At 35.4% G+C, this 17,472-nt stretch overlaps 2 protein-coding genes across 2 annotated transcripts; both read right to left on the bottom strand.

Moving 5' to 3' along the window:
• Window positions 1-1,298: 1,298 nt before the first annotated feature.
• Window positions 1,299-9,277, bottom strand: LOC138336346 (uncharacterized). Its single transcript, XM_069285789.1, has 3 exons — window positions 8,985-9,277; window positions 5,386-5,556; window positions 1,299-3,496 (listed from the first exon to the last, which is right to left on the bottom strand). Exons 1-3 carry the CDS (start codon window positions 9,037-9,039, stop codon window positions 3,243-3,245), a joined length of 480 nt encoding a protein of 159 aa, XP_069141890.1. The 5' UTR covers window positions 9,040-9,277; the 3' UTR covers window positions 1,299-3,242.
• Window positions 9,278-10,171: 894 nt separating this feature from the next.
• LOC138305003 (EZH inhibitory protein-like) lies at window positions 10,172-11,440 on the bottom strand. Its single transcript, XM_069245419.1, has one exon. The coding sequence runs from the start codon at window positions 11,438-11,440 to the stop codon at window positions 10,172-10,174; it is 1,269 nt and encodes a 422-aa protein (XP_069101520.1).
• Window positions 11,441-17,472: the final 6,032 nt, after the last annotated feature.

Here is a 17,472-nt window from a genome sequence, read left to right as displayed (position 1 = left end):
GCATCTTCAAATTAAATCTAAACCTCTTTCAGATAAACTCAAAATTCTTTCAACATATATGCACCAGTAATATGAAGGAAGCGAGTTGACAATTTTTCTTAGAGGGATGTTTTTCATGTGTACATTATTTCTACAAAATACATGTAAATATAATTATTTTACCGAAGCACTTTTGTAACCATAGTAACGCAATGTGCATACATATGAAAACATGGGGATTTAGAGCCATTACTCTCTTCGTCACTATTGGTATAAATCGACTTACATATATAAAAAAAAAACAGGATGAATTAGCAAAACCTTAATCACCAAACTTTAAAATGTTTTACTTACCTTAGTGTACATATCCAACCATCCACCCTATCCGAGAATCTGCGCTTTCAATCATCATCACACTTGATTGTATAGAGCTAGTCACGAGGATATAGTAAATGCGATCTCATAATGGACTCAAACTATCGACGATGTCACATTTACCTCATCAAATGTTGCTTGGTATCAAATTCAGGACTCAAACCTATCTGGTGTGACTGACTGAATTATTCTTTCTTTCTCACTGTTTTTGTTTTCCACATATTCAAGTCGTTTCAGTTATGTTGCACCAAAACATTAGATAGTGTTTTTATTAATAATTCCTAGGGCGAAAGACACCAGAATCATCGTTGACGCGAATGTGCTTGTATATCTCGTTTAGGTGATCAATATTGTGCCTTTTATCTATCAAGGTGTCATACATTTTGTACATATGTATTTTGTTTCTATAATGCATCATCTTCCATTGTATAAGCTTAAATTAATTTTATATCATATTGTTTCTCGATTTCATGCACAGTCTTGTTGACCTGTAGATGCAACTTCACACTTCGTACGCAAATGGGTACTGGGAATTACAATTTAACAGTGGAATTGTGAGGAAATATATCTGTATGAACATGAAAACGTCTTCGTAACTTGTGTAATTTACCTGACGTCGAGGTCAAGGTACGTAGCGGGCATATAATCTGAATGTCCGTTTAATGGGTAATGTAGTTGATTTGTTTTTGTTTAATTGTACAGAATTTATTTATTTATCTGTAGTAAAACATGGTTATAACGTACGAACCTTGGGGGTTCAACGAAATCACTTCTTTATTAACATGATAGGAACCTTTGACGAGGAATGATAAGTACGACGTTATAACAATGAATTTATTCGTTTTACCGTGTTCTACTGTATTTTAAATTCATGCATTTTTTGACTGTCCAGAATTGTCAAATTGTTCGTGCAAAAGAAGAAAATATCAAGACAAATATTTTGTAAAAAAAATCAGTTTATTATGCATACTTACAAATCATGTTTAAAATATTCTGGTGAGTCATAAGGTGGTCGAACATATATATTGCCATGAAGCCCGAGTGTACTCCGATCCTTATATGAGGCTTACATTGAGATATCTCTCCTAAGGTCTCTGTGTGGTCTCAGAGCCAGCAGACACGTCTAGAGTATATTCATGGAGCAAGCAGGCCTGAGTAAATTCATGGAGCAAGCAGGCAAGAGTAAATTCAGCCTGAGACACAGTTAGCTACTATTGTATCTTGAAATAACTGGCAGTGAAATGGGGACGTCTCCGACATGTATATGACTTTCGGTTATAGTTGTAGCTAATGTGCAGTTTATTAGTATAGAAATCATAACACAAGTCAAATGGAAAAACTTCTTATATACTTATTGACTATCGCGTAAACACTATGAGTACCAACATCGTAACATTAATTTAATCAGATATAAAAGAAAAGAACGCAAAAGAAAACACATTGCGGGCAGTGCCATAACCTGTATGGCGAGTACCGTTAACGTTATAAAGGCAAAAGACGCTTACTCTGCCGGAACTTCTATTATAGAAAGGAGAATAAACCAGCTGTTCCGCATAAGTAAGGCCCCCCGAATTCATCGACGATATCATCCTTTTAGATACAGTCTTTGTATGACAGAGTTATCTTCCCTTGCAGGTAGGTATTGACCGCACAATTAGTTACTACCAAAATGTGACAATGTATTTACGAACAAAATAAAAAAAAAATACCCGTGACAAATTTGATGAACACACACATTAAACGTAGAGTCCTATATACATGTATACATACAAAACATACTAAAATGACATAATTATGCTAACGTATTATAATGAATGCAAATGGAACTACTGGCTTTAATTAAAACTCAAAATAAGTGTACCATGGTAATACTGTCTGAATTGTAAGTAGAGCGAAATATTGCGATTCAATGTGGCATTTAAACTGATTTGTTTTTCTCGTTTGCATCTATTATGTTATTGCATTTTAACAGTATAACAAAAGAATTACGTTTTGAACAAAATAAAACAAAGCAATAAAACCTCACTGGGAAATTTCACCACGACATTCCACACGTTTTAGAAGTTGATAGAAGTGTATCCGTAAAAAAAAAGTGATACGTTACACTATAGGATAAACAGTTACCCTTAAGAATGGATCCTCAATATGCGAACACATTTGGCGTTGTAGTATTATATACAAATATTTTATCACACAATTGATGAGCAGACAACACACTATTCTACAATCACTTGGAAGGCACTACAATAACAATAACTGATTTAGAAGTCACTGTTTATCACCCAGACATTCCGACACAAACAGATCGACATGTCGCTTATTTGTGATAATGCTATAAAAATTGTATCTATAAATGATAACATTTGTACAAAAATATCAATGACATAATACCTTTACAATGATATAAATACACATGAAAACGAATCTTATTAACTCCTACAATTAGAAAGTCATGTATTTTGTTTGCACTATACGATGTAGAGGTGATTGAATGATTTTGTCTTGAAACAAAACAAGATGTCTTCCACCAGTCTTCTGTCCTCAATACCAATGATAACTGAGAAGACCATAACTACCGTTACCTTCATTGAATTCACTGGTGAACAACTTTGACTATATTAATGATACATAATCTTTAAACTTCTCTGAGAAAAAAATAATATCATGGTGAGGATGAGTTGAAATTTAAAGGTAACGAATTTTTGCCGCATTCGTATAAAATGAGAACAAATCGTGTGGAATCAATGCTTTGGCACAAAAATGCTTTGAATAAATGGTTTGATATGTCACTGTAGTTAGTATAACCCGATAAGTGATTACACCTGGTACCACTGATATTTTTATGATTTTTATACATGTATTAGGTTAATCCGCCCCGGTCCATTCCCTCACGTTGAGCTAAACAGAACATAAGCAATAAGTCCAGAAACTGAGTTTGTCACCACGGTGATATGAAAACCAAATAGTTTACCAGAGGAATTCTCTAGTGATGTGGACGCAGATTTCTTGATTTCTCCATGGAAAGGAATGTCGTCCATCTGGAAGTTACAGAAGTCGCGGTCTTTACAGTGGCAAACTTTAGCGTTCTCTGTCTCATTGCACGCTGTATGGTGGAAATTGTGGTCGCACTCACGCATATACACTGAAACAAATATGGTATTTATTTGTTTATGCACATTATTGTATTATATAGAATTATGTTTTATTTAAGTCTATACATGTTAATCCGGAATTTCTCCTCAACCGTTATGACCTGTCAGTTTCCGTTGTATCAAAATACATCGCACTAGCCAATCAGAAGCGACGTTATAAACGTCGATGGTTCTTTTTACGTTGATACAATTACTTTCAAGTTATGAAAATACATTTTACAAGCAAACAAAAATCAACTTAAGGATTTAACTTGCCATACCATTTTCGATACGAATTGGTTTATTTTTCATTTTAGGTCAAATGTATAAGATAATTAAATAGTTTCTATTAATACTGTATGGAAACCTACTAATGTAAGAAACAATTAATTAAGTGTAATATATACGTTAGGCTTAAAATATAATATTGTTTGTTTCCCCTTTCCGACCTACCCACCCAAAACACTCCCTACCCAAAATATATTATTGGCATTTTCCATACCAAAAATATTTTCTCATTTTTTATTTTAAATTTTTTGTTTACTTTGAAAATACTTTGAATTACCTATTATTTTATATTTATAATAATATTCTCTATTTTGTTTTTGTTCTTATATTTTGTACTTTTATAACTTCAGTTTTTGAAAATAATTTGAGGTATTTGTTGTCTAACAAAAAAAAACTACCTACTCTCCAACACTGTTTAGTATGGAATATTACATAATAAAAAATAACATTTGTAATACAAATTATATTATATAACGATGCTTTGTTTATGATGAATTCTTCTCGGGTCCGAGCGCCAATTTTAAATTTCGTAGCAATAAAACACTATTGTAACGAATCGCAAAAGATGAATTTATCTGACCGTTATCAACAAAATGCTTTTTTGGTCATCAAAAAAAAAAAAAACAAAAAACAAAAAACCCACGCCATGTCATTATTTTCATTTCAACAAATTTTATTGACATGGGTGTTATTGTCAAAAGGATCGAATAACAGGCAAAGCCTATATAAATTCTTTCCTTGGGTGGATAATAAGTTAAAATATTTGAAATGAATATAATTATATAACAACAAAATATACAAATTACATACATTCACACGCACACCATTACAAACACATACATTATAAACTTAATACAGCAATTTTTAAACTAAGGTATGAGAACTAAATACATATGAAATAAGAGATTTTAGTAAGACTGACAAACAGGTGTCATGTCATTAAGTACGTCATCGTTCTGTTTCTACTTCATCAAACTGTGTACACATGCAGAAACAATCGGTCAATTAGTTCCGATTGTGATCCGATTGTTAGTTGTTGAGTGGCCGGAGTGCGGACAGTTCTAATGACCTACCGGTGACCCATATAGTGTTACAGACACGAGACGATAGCGTTGTCCTTACATGAACCAGTACCAAATCATTATATTAACATTATTTCCTGTGCGCATTTTTTTCACTGATACTCTGTTAGAGTTAAATATTTTGTTCTTTTGCCTATATTCTGATATTCCTAAAGATGGGTTATTGAAATTTGCGCTCACTTTCCACAAAAATGTATTATTTTAGTATAATTTCTAATTAGTGTCATTTGTGATTTTTGTGTCAATAACTAAATGCCATGTAACTCGAAATAACTGTTATGAAAGAATGATTTCAAGTCCATAATAAATACAACACGACTGTTAGTTTGATAGTTGGTTACGTATCCTGTATTGTAGGTTATACTTTACAATAGTATTTGGTAACACAAAGCTAAATAAGCAATGAACAAAATTAGAAAATAAAAAGTAAAACTATGTTTGCAGAGAGCAAAAGGAATATTTTTTGCGCAGGAAACCATCTTGCTTTTGTGTTGCTGCAATAAGTATGACCATGTGACCAGATAACTTACCATCAAATACTCGGTTATCACTTTCACTCTTGTGTCTCTTGGCAGCAATTTTGCACGTGCCGTTGCATTGTTCGATGTGGTCAACGTGGCCGACGGTGAGTTTTCGGGCATGGCGACCACATAACTCGGGATGTCTCACGTTGTTACATTTGTAGCACATCAACGCAGACCCTGTAGTATGTGAAGGTGATGGGTAAATTCAAAACTATTATAAATTATTATAATGATTTTATGCAGATAGCATGTTGATGATAATGCGATAAAGGGAAACAGTGAAGGCGGGAAGTGAAATGACCATACAATGAATCTAAATTCGAACAAATGAAATTATGATATTTATGAAGGATAGGATATGCTACATGTATTCCACAAAAGTCGCTTCACTTCGATTCATCAAATGTATTTCCTGTCACAGTAACATCAGAGATTTGCTTCGTTTAAACTTTCTTTTATCACGACCAACACAAATATTTTACAATGAACAGGAATTCAATGGAAATAGGAGCAAGTGTCACAGACATTTATGAAAACCTTTGTTTTCAATCCCGTCTAAATTACCCTTCTGTCATCTCCTTTGAATATCCTCGAACTACAGGAGTTACTACTAAGCATATTACAGAGTTATCTGCCCTTGCGGGTAGGTATTGATTGTGACGTCAGGTGTTTGCGGACGTAACGTCAGACTTTTCAAAGAAAACGACGTGAATTTCGAACAAAATAATAACGTCACAATGACCTTCAAGGGAGACAACTCTGTAATATGCAGAGACGGAATTGTGGATATATAACGACAGTTATGCTGTAACCCGAATTTCTTTCGCGTGCAATTTCTGTTTTCACGAATTTCGTAATCAAATTAAAATTTGATGTCCGTGAATTAGTATCTTCTAAAATTCAAAGACATTTTCATCTTAATTTTAAACCTGTAAAATTAAATCTCCGTGAAAATTCTTTGAAGCTGAAAACGCGAAGTAAAGTAGCTGCGAAAGAGAGCTGATGGATTTGATACATTTTTTTTATACATTTCATAGCATCCCCTCTTATTTCAGAAAATAAGCTTTATCTACCAAAAGGTCATTCCGCATAGATCTCGTGTGTCTTTTGTTCTTATGTAAATTCTCAAAGGTACCATAGCAGGCGGTAAATACTACTGGTGTTCTACTAAAAGAATGTTGGAAACGTTACTGTTTGAAACCTCTAACATATGCATGAGGCACATTTTCAGAAACAAAACTAAGGCACTTTCAATAAAGACTCGTGACCGTTATAATGTTTCAAAGTCAATAAGTACACGTTATTGTTGTTATTGTTGTTGTTGTTGTTGTTGATATATTAATTAAGTACGCAATTAATGAAACAAGTCAAGTGCTTGGTCACGCCGCCCTTCCGACTCGCATCCTATACAGCCTTGGTAGATCTTTGAGAGTGTCAGTAATACCTTTGTGTATATTCTTCTTTGTGTAGCGGTGTGTGGGGGTTTTCCTGGTAACATACCGACCAATAGGGTTACAAGTGGATGTCATAAGTATAATGTTAGGCTTAGTAGCAAAAGATCTGTGTATATAATCATAATGAGGATCGGGAATGTATCAAACCCCAATGATGTCAGTGTCCACATCATGTGCAATATCACATTATACCAGCAGTTCAACAATATGAGGTTAAAATGACCATTAGGAAGTTACTTCTACATTTCATTTGTCAGCTGTAATAGAAATCTACAGTTAATCATTTACAAAAAAGTCACTGTGTGAGTTACACAAACATACTTCTGCAGGGTGTTATGATAAGAGAGAAACAGTTTATTATTTTTTTTGTCTTTTTTAACTTTCGAAGTTCCCGCTATTGTACTGTGTGATTCAGTAATCATAGATAAATCTCAACATATAATAAACTTGAAAATACATGTTCGATCTTATAAAAAATAACCTAAAAGAATATTATTAATCTGTTAACAATGTGAAGGAGTAATATTTCCTTCTTCCCTTCTGATACTGAAGTATATGTGTTTATTATTAGAATCAGAAAATGAAAATTATCATAAATTAAAAAACAAATCTGAATTTTCGTACTTCGATATCTTGATACTAATACATATAACCCTTCAAAAGAAATCAATATATGATGACATATTTCAATGTGCACGGAAATAATTATGTTGAGTAGGTATTTATCATTCACCAGATTATTAAATATGCTCAGAAATAACCACTTTGATATAAAGCACACATTGTAAAGTTTCCACGAAATTGCACAATAACACTATAAATGTTGTTTTTCAAGATTACAAAGAAAAACACATTAGTTTCAATTTCAGGAAAAGTTCAATAAGAAGATTAAATTAATGTAATTTTAAGTACATGTACTTCCTCATTGGTGAATTTTTGTTACGATCTGGGTCACACTTACTGGAAAAGCTATTATACCACATGACCTACTGCTGAATTATGTCCCAGTTATGTCAATATTTAAACCTGACAATGTTTTATTTTCTACATATGCAGATTCAGTCAGATAAGATAAACTCGTTCGAGACACGTTATTATGGTGACATTTGAGATAATGTTCCATAGCTTTTTAAGGAGCCGTCTAATTTGTTAAAGGTATGTTTTAGCTTTTACTGTAGACTCCTACCAGATGGTGGGAGATCCTGTTTGTGGATAACTCGCCCGTCAAGTTTGATATAACTTCCATGAGCATCATAAAAGCCTCACAATCTGAGTGTAAAACTTTTTAAGACTTTAATTAGTTTAACGTTCAACTATATATAGAGAAAAAATCTACTTTCACATTCTGGATTGACGGAAAAAATTGACATGGGATGATGCCAATATCTTAGATAGTAAAACAACTGACGTACATGGGATGATGCCAATATCATAAATAGTAACATAACTGACATACATAGGATGATGCCAATATCATAAATAGTAACATAACTGACATACATAGGATGGTGCCAATATCATAAATAGTAACATAACTGACATACATAGGATGGTGCCAATATCATAAATAGTAACATAACTGACATACATAGGATGGTGCCAATATCATAAATAATAACACAACTTACATACATAGGATGGTGCCAATATCATAAATAGTAACACAACTTACATACATAGGATGGTGCCAATATCATAAATAGTAACATAACTGACATACATGGGATGATGCCAATATCATAAATAGTAACATAACTGACATACATAGGATGGTGCCAATATCATAAATAATAACACAACTTACATACATAGGATGGTGCCAATATCATAAATAGTAACATAACTGACATACATAGGATGATGCCAATATCATAAATAGTAACATAACTGAAATACATGCATCATGGATTGATGAAAAAGCATAGCAATTATTACATATCTTCCATACATGGGCTGGTGGTTATATTACATTTATTGTAACAAAGCTTATATTTAAAGGTTTAAGGTAATATCGTACTTATCATTAAGCTGGTGATAATATTATAGCTATTGTAACATAATTGAATACATTGTTGATGGTAAAATCATAATTAATATTGTAACATCACTGACATACAAGAGCCGGTGACAACAGTAAATAATGTAACATACCTGTGTGGATGAATAGAACACCAATAAAACACAAGGTGATAACACCCTTGGACATTTTAGTTGGTGAAGCGGACACTTTCGATACGCGTGAGTTACTGTCGTGTAGATATCGATACCGACATCTATACAATGGATACAAACAAACCAGCGTCCTGTATCCACATATATACAATATAGCTAGTCATGTTCCGGTTTCCGCCTAGTCGCACGCACATAGCACATGCATTGTACTATCACCTTCACGAAGTGTTATTGTTGTACAAGGTCGTAGTCCGTAGCCTTATAGCCAAGTACATCCGTATTGTTGGTTTGGTGTTTTATTATAAACTCGCCAGCAGGTCTTACTATCACACATAAGTATATATATAGATATGACTTATCACACACGTCAATGTTTCCGTTCCATGAGAGCCCCCGTCGTCCCCACATCTAAAGCATACTTAAAGAAAGGGTCTTTTTCAACACATCTCTGTTAAAGGCCAAAGATCAACATTAAGTACACAATAATTAGGTCCGCATTATTAAAGAATAATGTACAATAACTTAATAGACAGGCCTAAATGTCCTGGTATCAAGACAAAACGAAGTAATAATGATGATATAATCAAAATGACATGACACATCAAAATCAAATGTTCACATTAAAAAATAAAAATATAAATAAATCCGTGACCATTGCATTATTTTGTAATCTACGTTTGAGATTAGTAGCCATTGGTACAAATGCTTGATCAGGATCAGTAATACAAAGGCTGAGATGAATCAAGATCAGTAGTCGTAGATTCCGACACTAAATTATCGCTGTTGACACCAAGATTTGACCAGAATCAGTCGCCATGGATACCTTTACTGCACGAGGATCAGTCACCATGGATACCTTGACTGCAAAAGGATCAGCCAACATTAATACCTAGACTGAAATGAAATGTCGTCATAGATACCGAGGTCAGGAACGTTAATAGAATCAGTCGCCATAAAGACCTTGACTGAACCAGATAATGACATCGAGATAGATACCTAGGCCGAGAATCAGTCGTCATGGAGACCTTGACTAGAAAATAAACAGTAGTCCTGGATACCGAGGCTGGATCAGGCTCAGTTGTCATTGATACATAAACTGCACCAGTACCAGTAGGCACGGAAAAATTGACTGGACTAGGATCAGTAGCCATGGGTACCTTGGCTGCTCAAGGATCAGTCGCCATGGATACATAGACTGCACGAGTATCAGTAGGCATGGATACCTTGATTGCACCAGGATCAGTCACCATGGATACATAGACTGGACCAGGATCAGTTGTCATGGATACATAGACTGGGCCAGGATCACTTGTCATGGATAACTTGATTGCACCAGAATCCGTTGTCATGGATACATGGACTGGACCAGGATCAGTTGCCATGGATTCCTTAATTGCACCAGAATCAGTCGCCATGGATACATAGACTGGGCCAGGATCACTTGTCATGGATACCTTGATTGCACCAGAATCAGTCGCGATGGACACATAGACTGGACCAGGATCAGTTGTCATGGATACCTTGATTGCACCAGAATCAGTCGCCATAGATACATAGACTGGACCAGGATCACTTGTCGTGGATACCTTGATTACACTAGGATCCCTCACCATGGATACATAGACTGGACCAGGATCACTTGTCATGGATACCTTGATTGCACCAGAATCAGTTGCCATGGATACACAGACTGGACCAGGATCACTTGTCATGGATACCTTGATTGCACCAGAATCAGTCGCGATGGACACATAGACTGGACCAGGATCACTTGTCATGGATACCTTGATTGCACCAGAATCAGTCGCGATGGATACACAGACTGGACCAGGATCACTTGTCATGGATACCTTGATTGCACCAGAATCAGTCGCGATGGACACATAGACTGGACCAGGATCACTTGTTATGGATACCTTGATTGCACCAGAATCAGTTGCCATGGATACACAGACTGGACCAGGATCATTTGTCATGGATACCTTGATTGCACCAGAATCAGTCGCGATGGACACATAGACTGGACCAGGATCACTTGTCATGGATACCTTGATTGCACCAGGATCACTCACAATGGATACATAGACTGGACCAGGATTAGTTGTCATGGATACATAGACTGGACCGGGATCATTTGTTATGGATACCTTGATCGCACCGGGATCAGTCGCCAGGTATATCTTGACTGCAGCATGATCAATCAACTTTGATGCCTTGACTGCAAAAGAATCAGTCTCCATTGATACCTTGACTGGACTAGGATCAATTGCCATGGATATCTTGATTGGACTATGATCAATCGCCATGGATACCTTGACTGCACAAGGATCAACCAACATGGATACATTGACTGGACTAGGATCAGTCAACATGGATACATTGACTGGACTAGGATAAATCGCCATGGATACCTTGACTGAACCAGATAATGACATCGTAGCTACCGAGGCCGATAATCAGTCGCCATGGAGACATTGACTTGAAAATAAACAGTCGTCCTGGATACCGAGGCTGGATCAGGCTCAGATGCCATGGATACAAAGATTGCACCAGGATCAGTAGGCATGGACACCTTGACTGGACTAGGATCATTCGCCATGGATACTTTGACTGGACTAGGATCATTCGCCATGGACACCTTGACTGGACTAGGATCATTCGCCATGGACACCTTGACTGGACTAGGATCATTCGCCATGGATACCTTGACTGGACTATGATCATTCGTCATAGAAACCTTGACTGGACTAGGATCATTCGCCATGGATACCTTGACTGGACTATGATCATTCGTCATGGAAACCTTGACTGGACTAGGATCATTCGCCATGGATACCTTGACTGGACTAGGATCATTCGCCATGGATACCTTGACTGGACTATGATCAATCGCCATGGATACCTTGACTGGACTAGGATCATTCGCCATGGATACCTTGACTAGACTAGGATCATTCGCCATGGACACCTTGACTGGACTAGGATCATTCGCCATGGATACCTTGAATAGAAAAGAATCAGTCGTCATAAATACCGAGACTGGATCGGGATCAGTTGTCATGGGTACTTTGACTCGTCCTCGATACTCCAGGGGTTCCGATAACTTACGCTCTCTACACCCCTGGACTATCTCATAGTAAAACTGAAGGCAGCTCAGAGGAACAAATCTGAACCAATCACAGGCCAGCAAAAAAAAATCCTTTGAAGTCTACAGAGAGAGCGACGCCCAACCTCAAAGCCACATAGTCAACCACAGTGTACCGTTATACAAATCTTTTGATGCACATCAAAGGACTAAATTAGCTGTTCTGTACTGTTCCTCCAGTTTTACTATGAGATAGTCCAGGGGTGTAGAGATCGTAAGTGATCGGAACCCCTGGAGTATCGAGGATGACTTTGACTGCACCTGAATCAGTCATCGTGGATATCTTGATTACAACAAGATGAAAATCAAGTCAGTTATATGTAATATATTAATATTATAATAATATTATTACTGACAAAATTGAAAGATTATATATCAGAGTGCATGTATTGCCCCATGCACAGATGACCTCGTTTTTTAACAATAAGTTAAAGGACCTTTATGAGTAATGCATACTTTCTTTAATGTTGACGATGAGTTGCATAAAGTAATAATGGCATTGTTCGATATTATACAAATATTTCATGGGTTACTGTGCTCTAGTTCATAATATTCAACCCGAGGTGATGGTAATCAACAAATGTTATATTGCACGAGGCCAAAGGCCGAGTGCAATATAACATTTGTTGATTACCATCACCGAGGGGTAAATATTATGAACTAGAGCACAGTAACCATGGAATATTTGTTTTATTACATAATCACCAGTTTTTCAATTGAATATCGTTTTTATAAAACGAATACGACAATCACTTAACAAAATCATCAACACCGTACCGTACGGAAAAAAAACTAATATCCTATTAAAGATTGACGTATAGCCCACGTACGTCACGTTGTAACTCCGGTTTGGATGTCTTATTGTCTGTTTTCACATTATTAGACCTGCTTGCAGCATTTTGATCTAATACATTCATCGTGTTCGTCCTTTACTCGGTACACTAAACGTCTACATGACGTGCTTGATTCGAGATCTATAAATCCAGCGCGAAATTGAGCGTGAACCTTTGTGACGTCATAATAACGTAGCTCACTGTTACTCGCAATTCCTCGGAAGTTTTCTACAAAACTAAACAACAACAGCGAGGTGTTCCTAAAGCCGTGCAATATAACATCTCGAACCGTGCAATATAACGTTTCCATGGAAGCGTGCAATATAACTTCGAACCGTGCAATATAACAAGGTTTTATTGAACGGTCGGTGTAATAGTTGAAAATATTATATTTCTTCATATATAGATTGGTGTAAACAAATTATGTAATAAAACAAAATATCCAGCATTAGTAAATACCATTTTCAATCCAGAGTGACGTGAGAAATAAACAACTTAATAACAATCATGATAATTCCAATAACCCAACTTTTAATACTCCATTTCTGAATAGTGTTAACCCTACACGTCATACATTTTTTCCGTTATCTATTCTGTCTTAAGTTTGAATAATGATTTATAATATCTCATATTTTTCGTGAAATGATCAACTTATTATTGTGAAATATCGATGAAATTATATAATTATTCAGAACTATGTTATTCAAAGTCAGATTCAGATAAATATAATGCTGCATTTTCCCCATACCGATCGATTCAAGAAAAAAAGTTGGGGTGTGATGTAAATTCGATACAAGTATATGTGATATCTCTATTAAAACTTCATAAATTCTACCCATCAAATATGACCATATTTTGATGATGAGATCACAAATCTGAATGGCAAAGAACAAATGAATTATGTCTAGGATTTGCCCTTTGTTTGCGCTTGTCATCCTATTTAAAACAACTGGGGGTAATGTGGTCGTCTGTGACCAAATGTTACCATTTTCCATTTGACAGTCATGCCAGTTATTGGAAACTTACCTTAAAACATCGCATACAAAATAAGATCCGACATATTATATAATTTGTCTTACTTTTCTTGAATAACTCAGAATACGTTCTTGATATGATATAAGAAAGGTGTTTACGTACGATATTTGACAGAGAATTTCTTTTTTAGGAAATCAATATTTAAGCCAATACTCAATGGAGTTCACCGACACATTTTGTTAGCAGAAATATATTTACATATTTTAGTCGTCCTATGTTCAAAGTTTTATTTAGTGGAATCAACAAGTGTATGGCCTGTGTTAAATTTCAAGATTCCTGACTGTGATAAAAATTATCACAAAAGGTGCAAGATACTGTATAATTTACTGTTGTGGTATTACTTTTGCCATAGATTTATCGCATAATAAAAAAAATAAAATATCATGTGAATATCTCCAAAGTAAAACGAAAGAAGTCTCATAGGATGTATTTATTTATTTATTTATTTATATGCTGAGTATACGACTCTCAACCTGTCATGATGTAAATAACACACTTTTTTTATCTTAAATGTGTGTTGGCTTCCGCTTCTTCCTGTGTGTATCGTTAAGGTCAGTCTAGTGTATTAAGTACAATAAGTAGCACATAGACACTACGGGTAAACTACAGTGTAGCCATTTGGTTTTTAAATCTAAGCCCTTTGTCGTCTTCATATTTTACAAAGATTTTGTCATATGTAGTGGTTTCTATTTCAGATGAAATAAAATTTTCATTATATTCCCTAATGGCAATAGTATTTTGCTGTCCCTATTACATAACTCGTAAAAAGCGACTTAATTTGGTACATTATTTTTTTCTCCTCTTCTTCTAAACTAGATTTTTTCTTCCTTGATTGACATTGTCACACTTTTGTCATTGAGTTGAGCGTTCATCACCGTGATGAAGTCTTTGTGTTCTTTCTCTGGACAAGAAACACTTTAGGATCTGCTCCGGCTTAGTGCTCATCGTCGGATACCCTAATGCATTTTTAAAAAGCGTGGGCATGCAACGATGCTTTGCGTTCAAAATCTAGTAAAAGGAATGTCTTTTGCGACATGCTTCAGTGAGATAGCATTAGGTATTGCAATAGTCTCACTACATGTGTTGCAATGAGACGCAACACGAATACTCTGCAGCCTCCAAAATTACAAATAACAAGGGAGAGGGGGAATAGGGGGAATTCCATGACAATGAATATTGTCATACATTTTGTTTGTATTTGATGGATGGACTGATGAATATACCTAGTAGTCATTTGATTTTTTTTCAGAAAATACTTTTATTAGTGAATATTAGATTTTCATTGAATTGGCCTCGTGTGCCAAAAACCTACAGACATTCGCACATGTAACATATTGCATACAGGAGGTGGAATTATGACCGTTGGAACTCTGCTGTTGTATCTAACTAGTAGGTGTGAGTGTGAATATGTTTCATTTTTTTTTATTATTATTTTTTTTTTTTTTTTTTTTTGCATATGTAAGACCAGTTGCACCTGTTATCACCCACCCCAAGGTATGCAGCATATTGAATGTGATGCGATCCTGTTACTAGCGTTCGTATCCCGCACAGGTTACCAACATTTCCCATGATAACAATCATGGTACCGAGATTTCATTTTTTTCATTTTGCCCTAATTAACTATGTTTCCCCAATACATTGCATCCCAATTTACGGAATATTTATTAGGAAGTAAAATATGCAAATGAAAACAAATAACGGCTATAAGGAATGGCAAAAAACTAGTGTGGAATTTCCACCAAAGGATGTAAATTGTAGAAATGTATTTTGCAAAACTTATATTCCCACATGATGCGTTTTGAAGAATATACAATGTAATAATATGATAGTTCCTATAAGATGGCCATTTCAATTTGACTATGACTTTGAGTTTGATGTGGAGCAAATATAGATAAGAATATCACCGGCATACTACCTATATATACTGCTATATTATATCGGTGAACTCTCTTCCCATGGCAAGGACATCGCTTTTCTTTCCGCTTGCGAAGCTGAACAGCAATCGGGCGGAAACCTGAAGGGCGTTTCGTTTTATATGCACATAATTTAAGCAGCAAGGTTTCGTGTATCTGGAAGAATACAGAGAGTTAGTTTCAAATAACTTATTTTTTTATCATCAAAACGTCTGAAAACTTTCTATACACATAACGAAAGGCCAGCTTGTTGGTAGCAGTGACCACAACACATCTATATTGCTGTCTAGTTATTTCAAATGGTCGAACACCTATTGGCCAGGAATATATATATATTGTATAAGAATATTGTAAAAATAAAAATATCAACACGGCATTCATTTTCGCTAACGTTTTCAGAAAAATTAATTCCGTGTTGATGTTTTTTTTAACTATCTACTGATGTACAATGTCTGTTAAAAGTTTCAGTATAGGAATATATATACATGTATTCTGTAACACCAGTTACAGAATTATGGCCGAAATTAACTTCAGTTATCACAAAATATCAAAGCCATTTAACGATGGTCTGCCCTACATGCTATGTTTCCGTTAATGGAGAAATGTGGTTTATCGACTATATCATGAATTGAACAAAATTCGTCATAAACGACTGTATCTTTTATCTAAAGACCAAATCGAGACAGAGAGAACGTTGATTTCACGCTTTCTTCATGGCTCAAATTGTGGGGAACATGATATATTGTCGGTATAATTTGTCTGATGTGGATGTGCCCCGTCCAATTAGTTCAAATCTTGCTGTGAGAAAAGTTAGAAGGCAAAGACTAATAGAACTATTCGTGCTCACAACTTAAAGTCACATTATGATACATTTTAAAACTCTATTTATATCTCTTCTCGAAATAATACTAGAGTTTTAAATGGCGTTCTGGTTTTCATAGTTCTAACATAATTAAGGATATGTATTTGTTTCGGGACACCCTCAGCAAAACTATAGTCTCAATATCCTATATATTTATTATATAGTATCGGTTTTTTGTTCGGCGTAGTTGGCTTTTTTTATAATACCACGGGGCAAAGAGACTTGATTTTATGCTGGAAGCAAATAAATGGTTTCCACGTCACAATGAGGAAACAGCATACACTGCGTTGTTTTCGGATAGCTACATGTATAGGATTAGATCGGGAATTCTCTGGCCCTGACACCATACCAGACTTTATGACAGATATAGGGCCCCTAAACCAGACATCTGTATCTGTCCTAATGTCTAAGTCTGGTGTCAGGGCCAGAGTATCTCGGGCTACGAGGGCCGTTTTAGTTTATTCGGAACAACCGGTTCGACCTTTGGTTAAAGTCATTATTTCAGGTATAAATCCTGAAGGACCTGCAGTTTTTGATACAGGCCTGTGAGGGTTTTGCCAAGGCTCGTCTGAAACAATGTAAAATCACCAGGTCCCTCTTTAATTAATAAACGAACAACTAGGTCCAACCAGTTAAACCGCATAATCGAAAACGGCCATGTATAGGGTATTTCATCCTC

This window comes from Argopecten irradians, chromosome 12 (genome assembly GCF_041381155.1).
Source record: "Argopecten irradians isolate NY chromosome 12, Ai_NY, whole genome shotgun sequence".
In the NCBI taxonomy this organism is placed as follows: Eukaryota; Metazoa; Mollusca; class Bivalvia; order Pectinida; family Pectinidae; genus Argopecten; species Argopecten irradians.
This window is presented reverse-complemented; position numbering and strand designations above follow the sequence as displayed.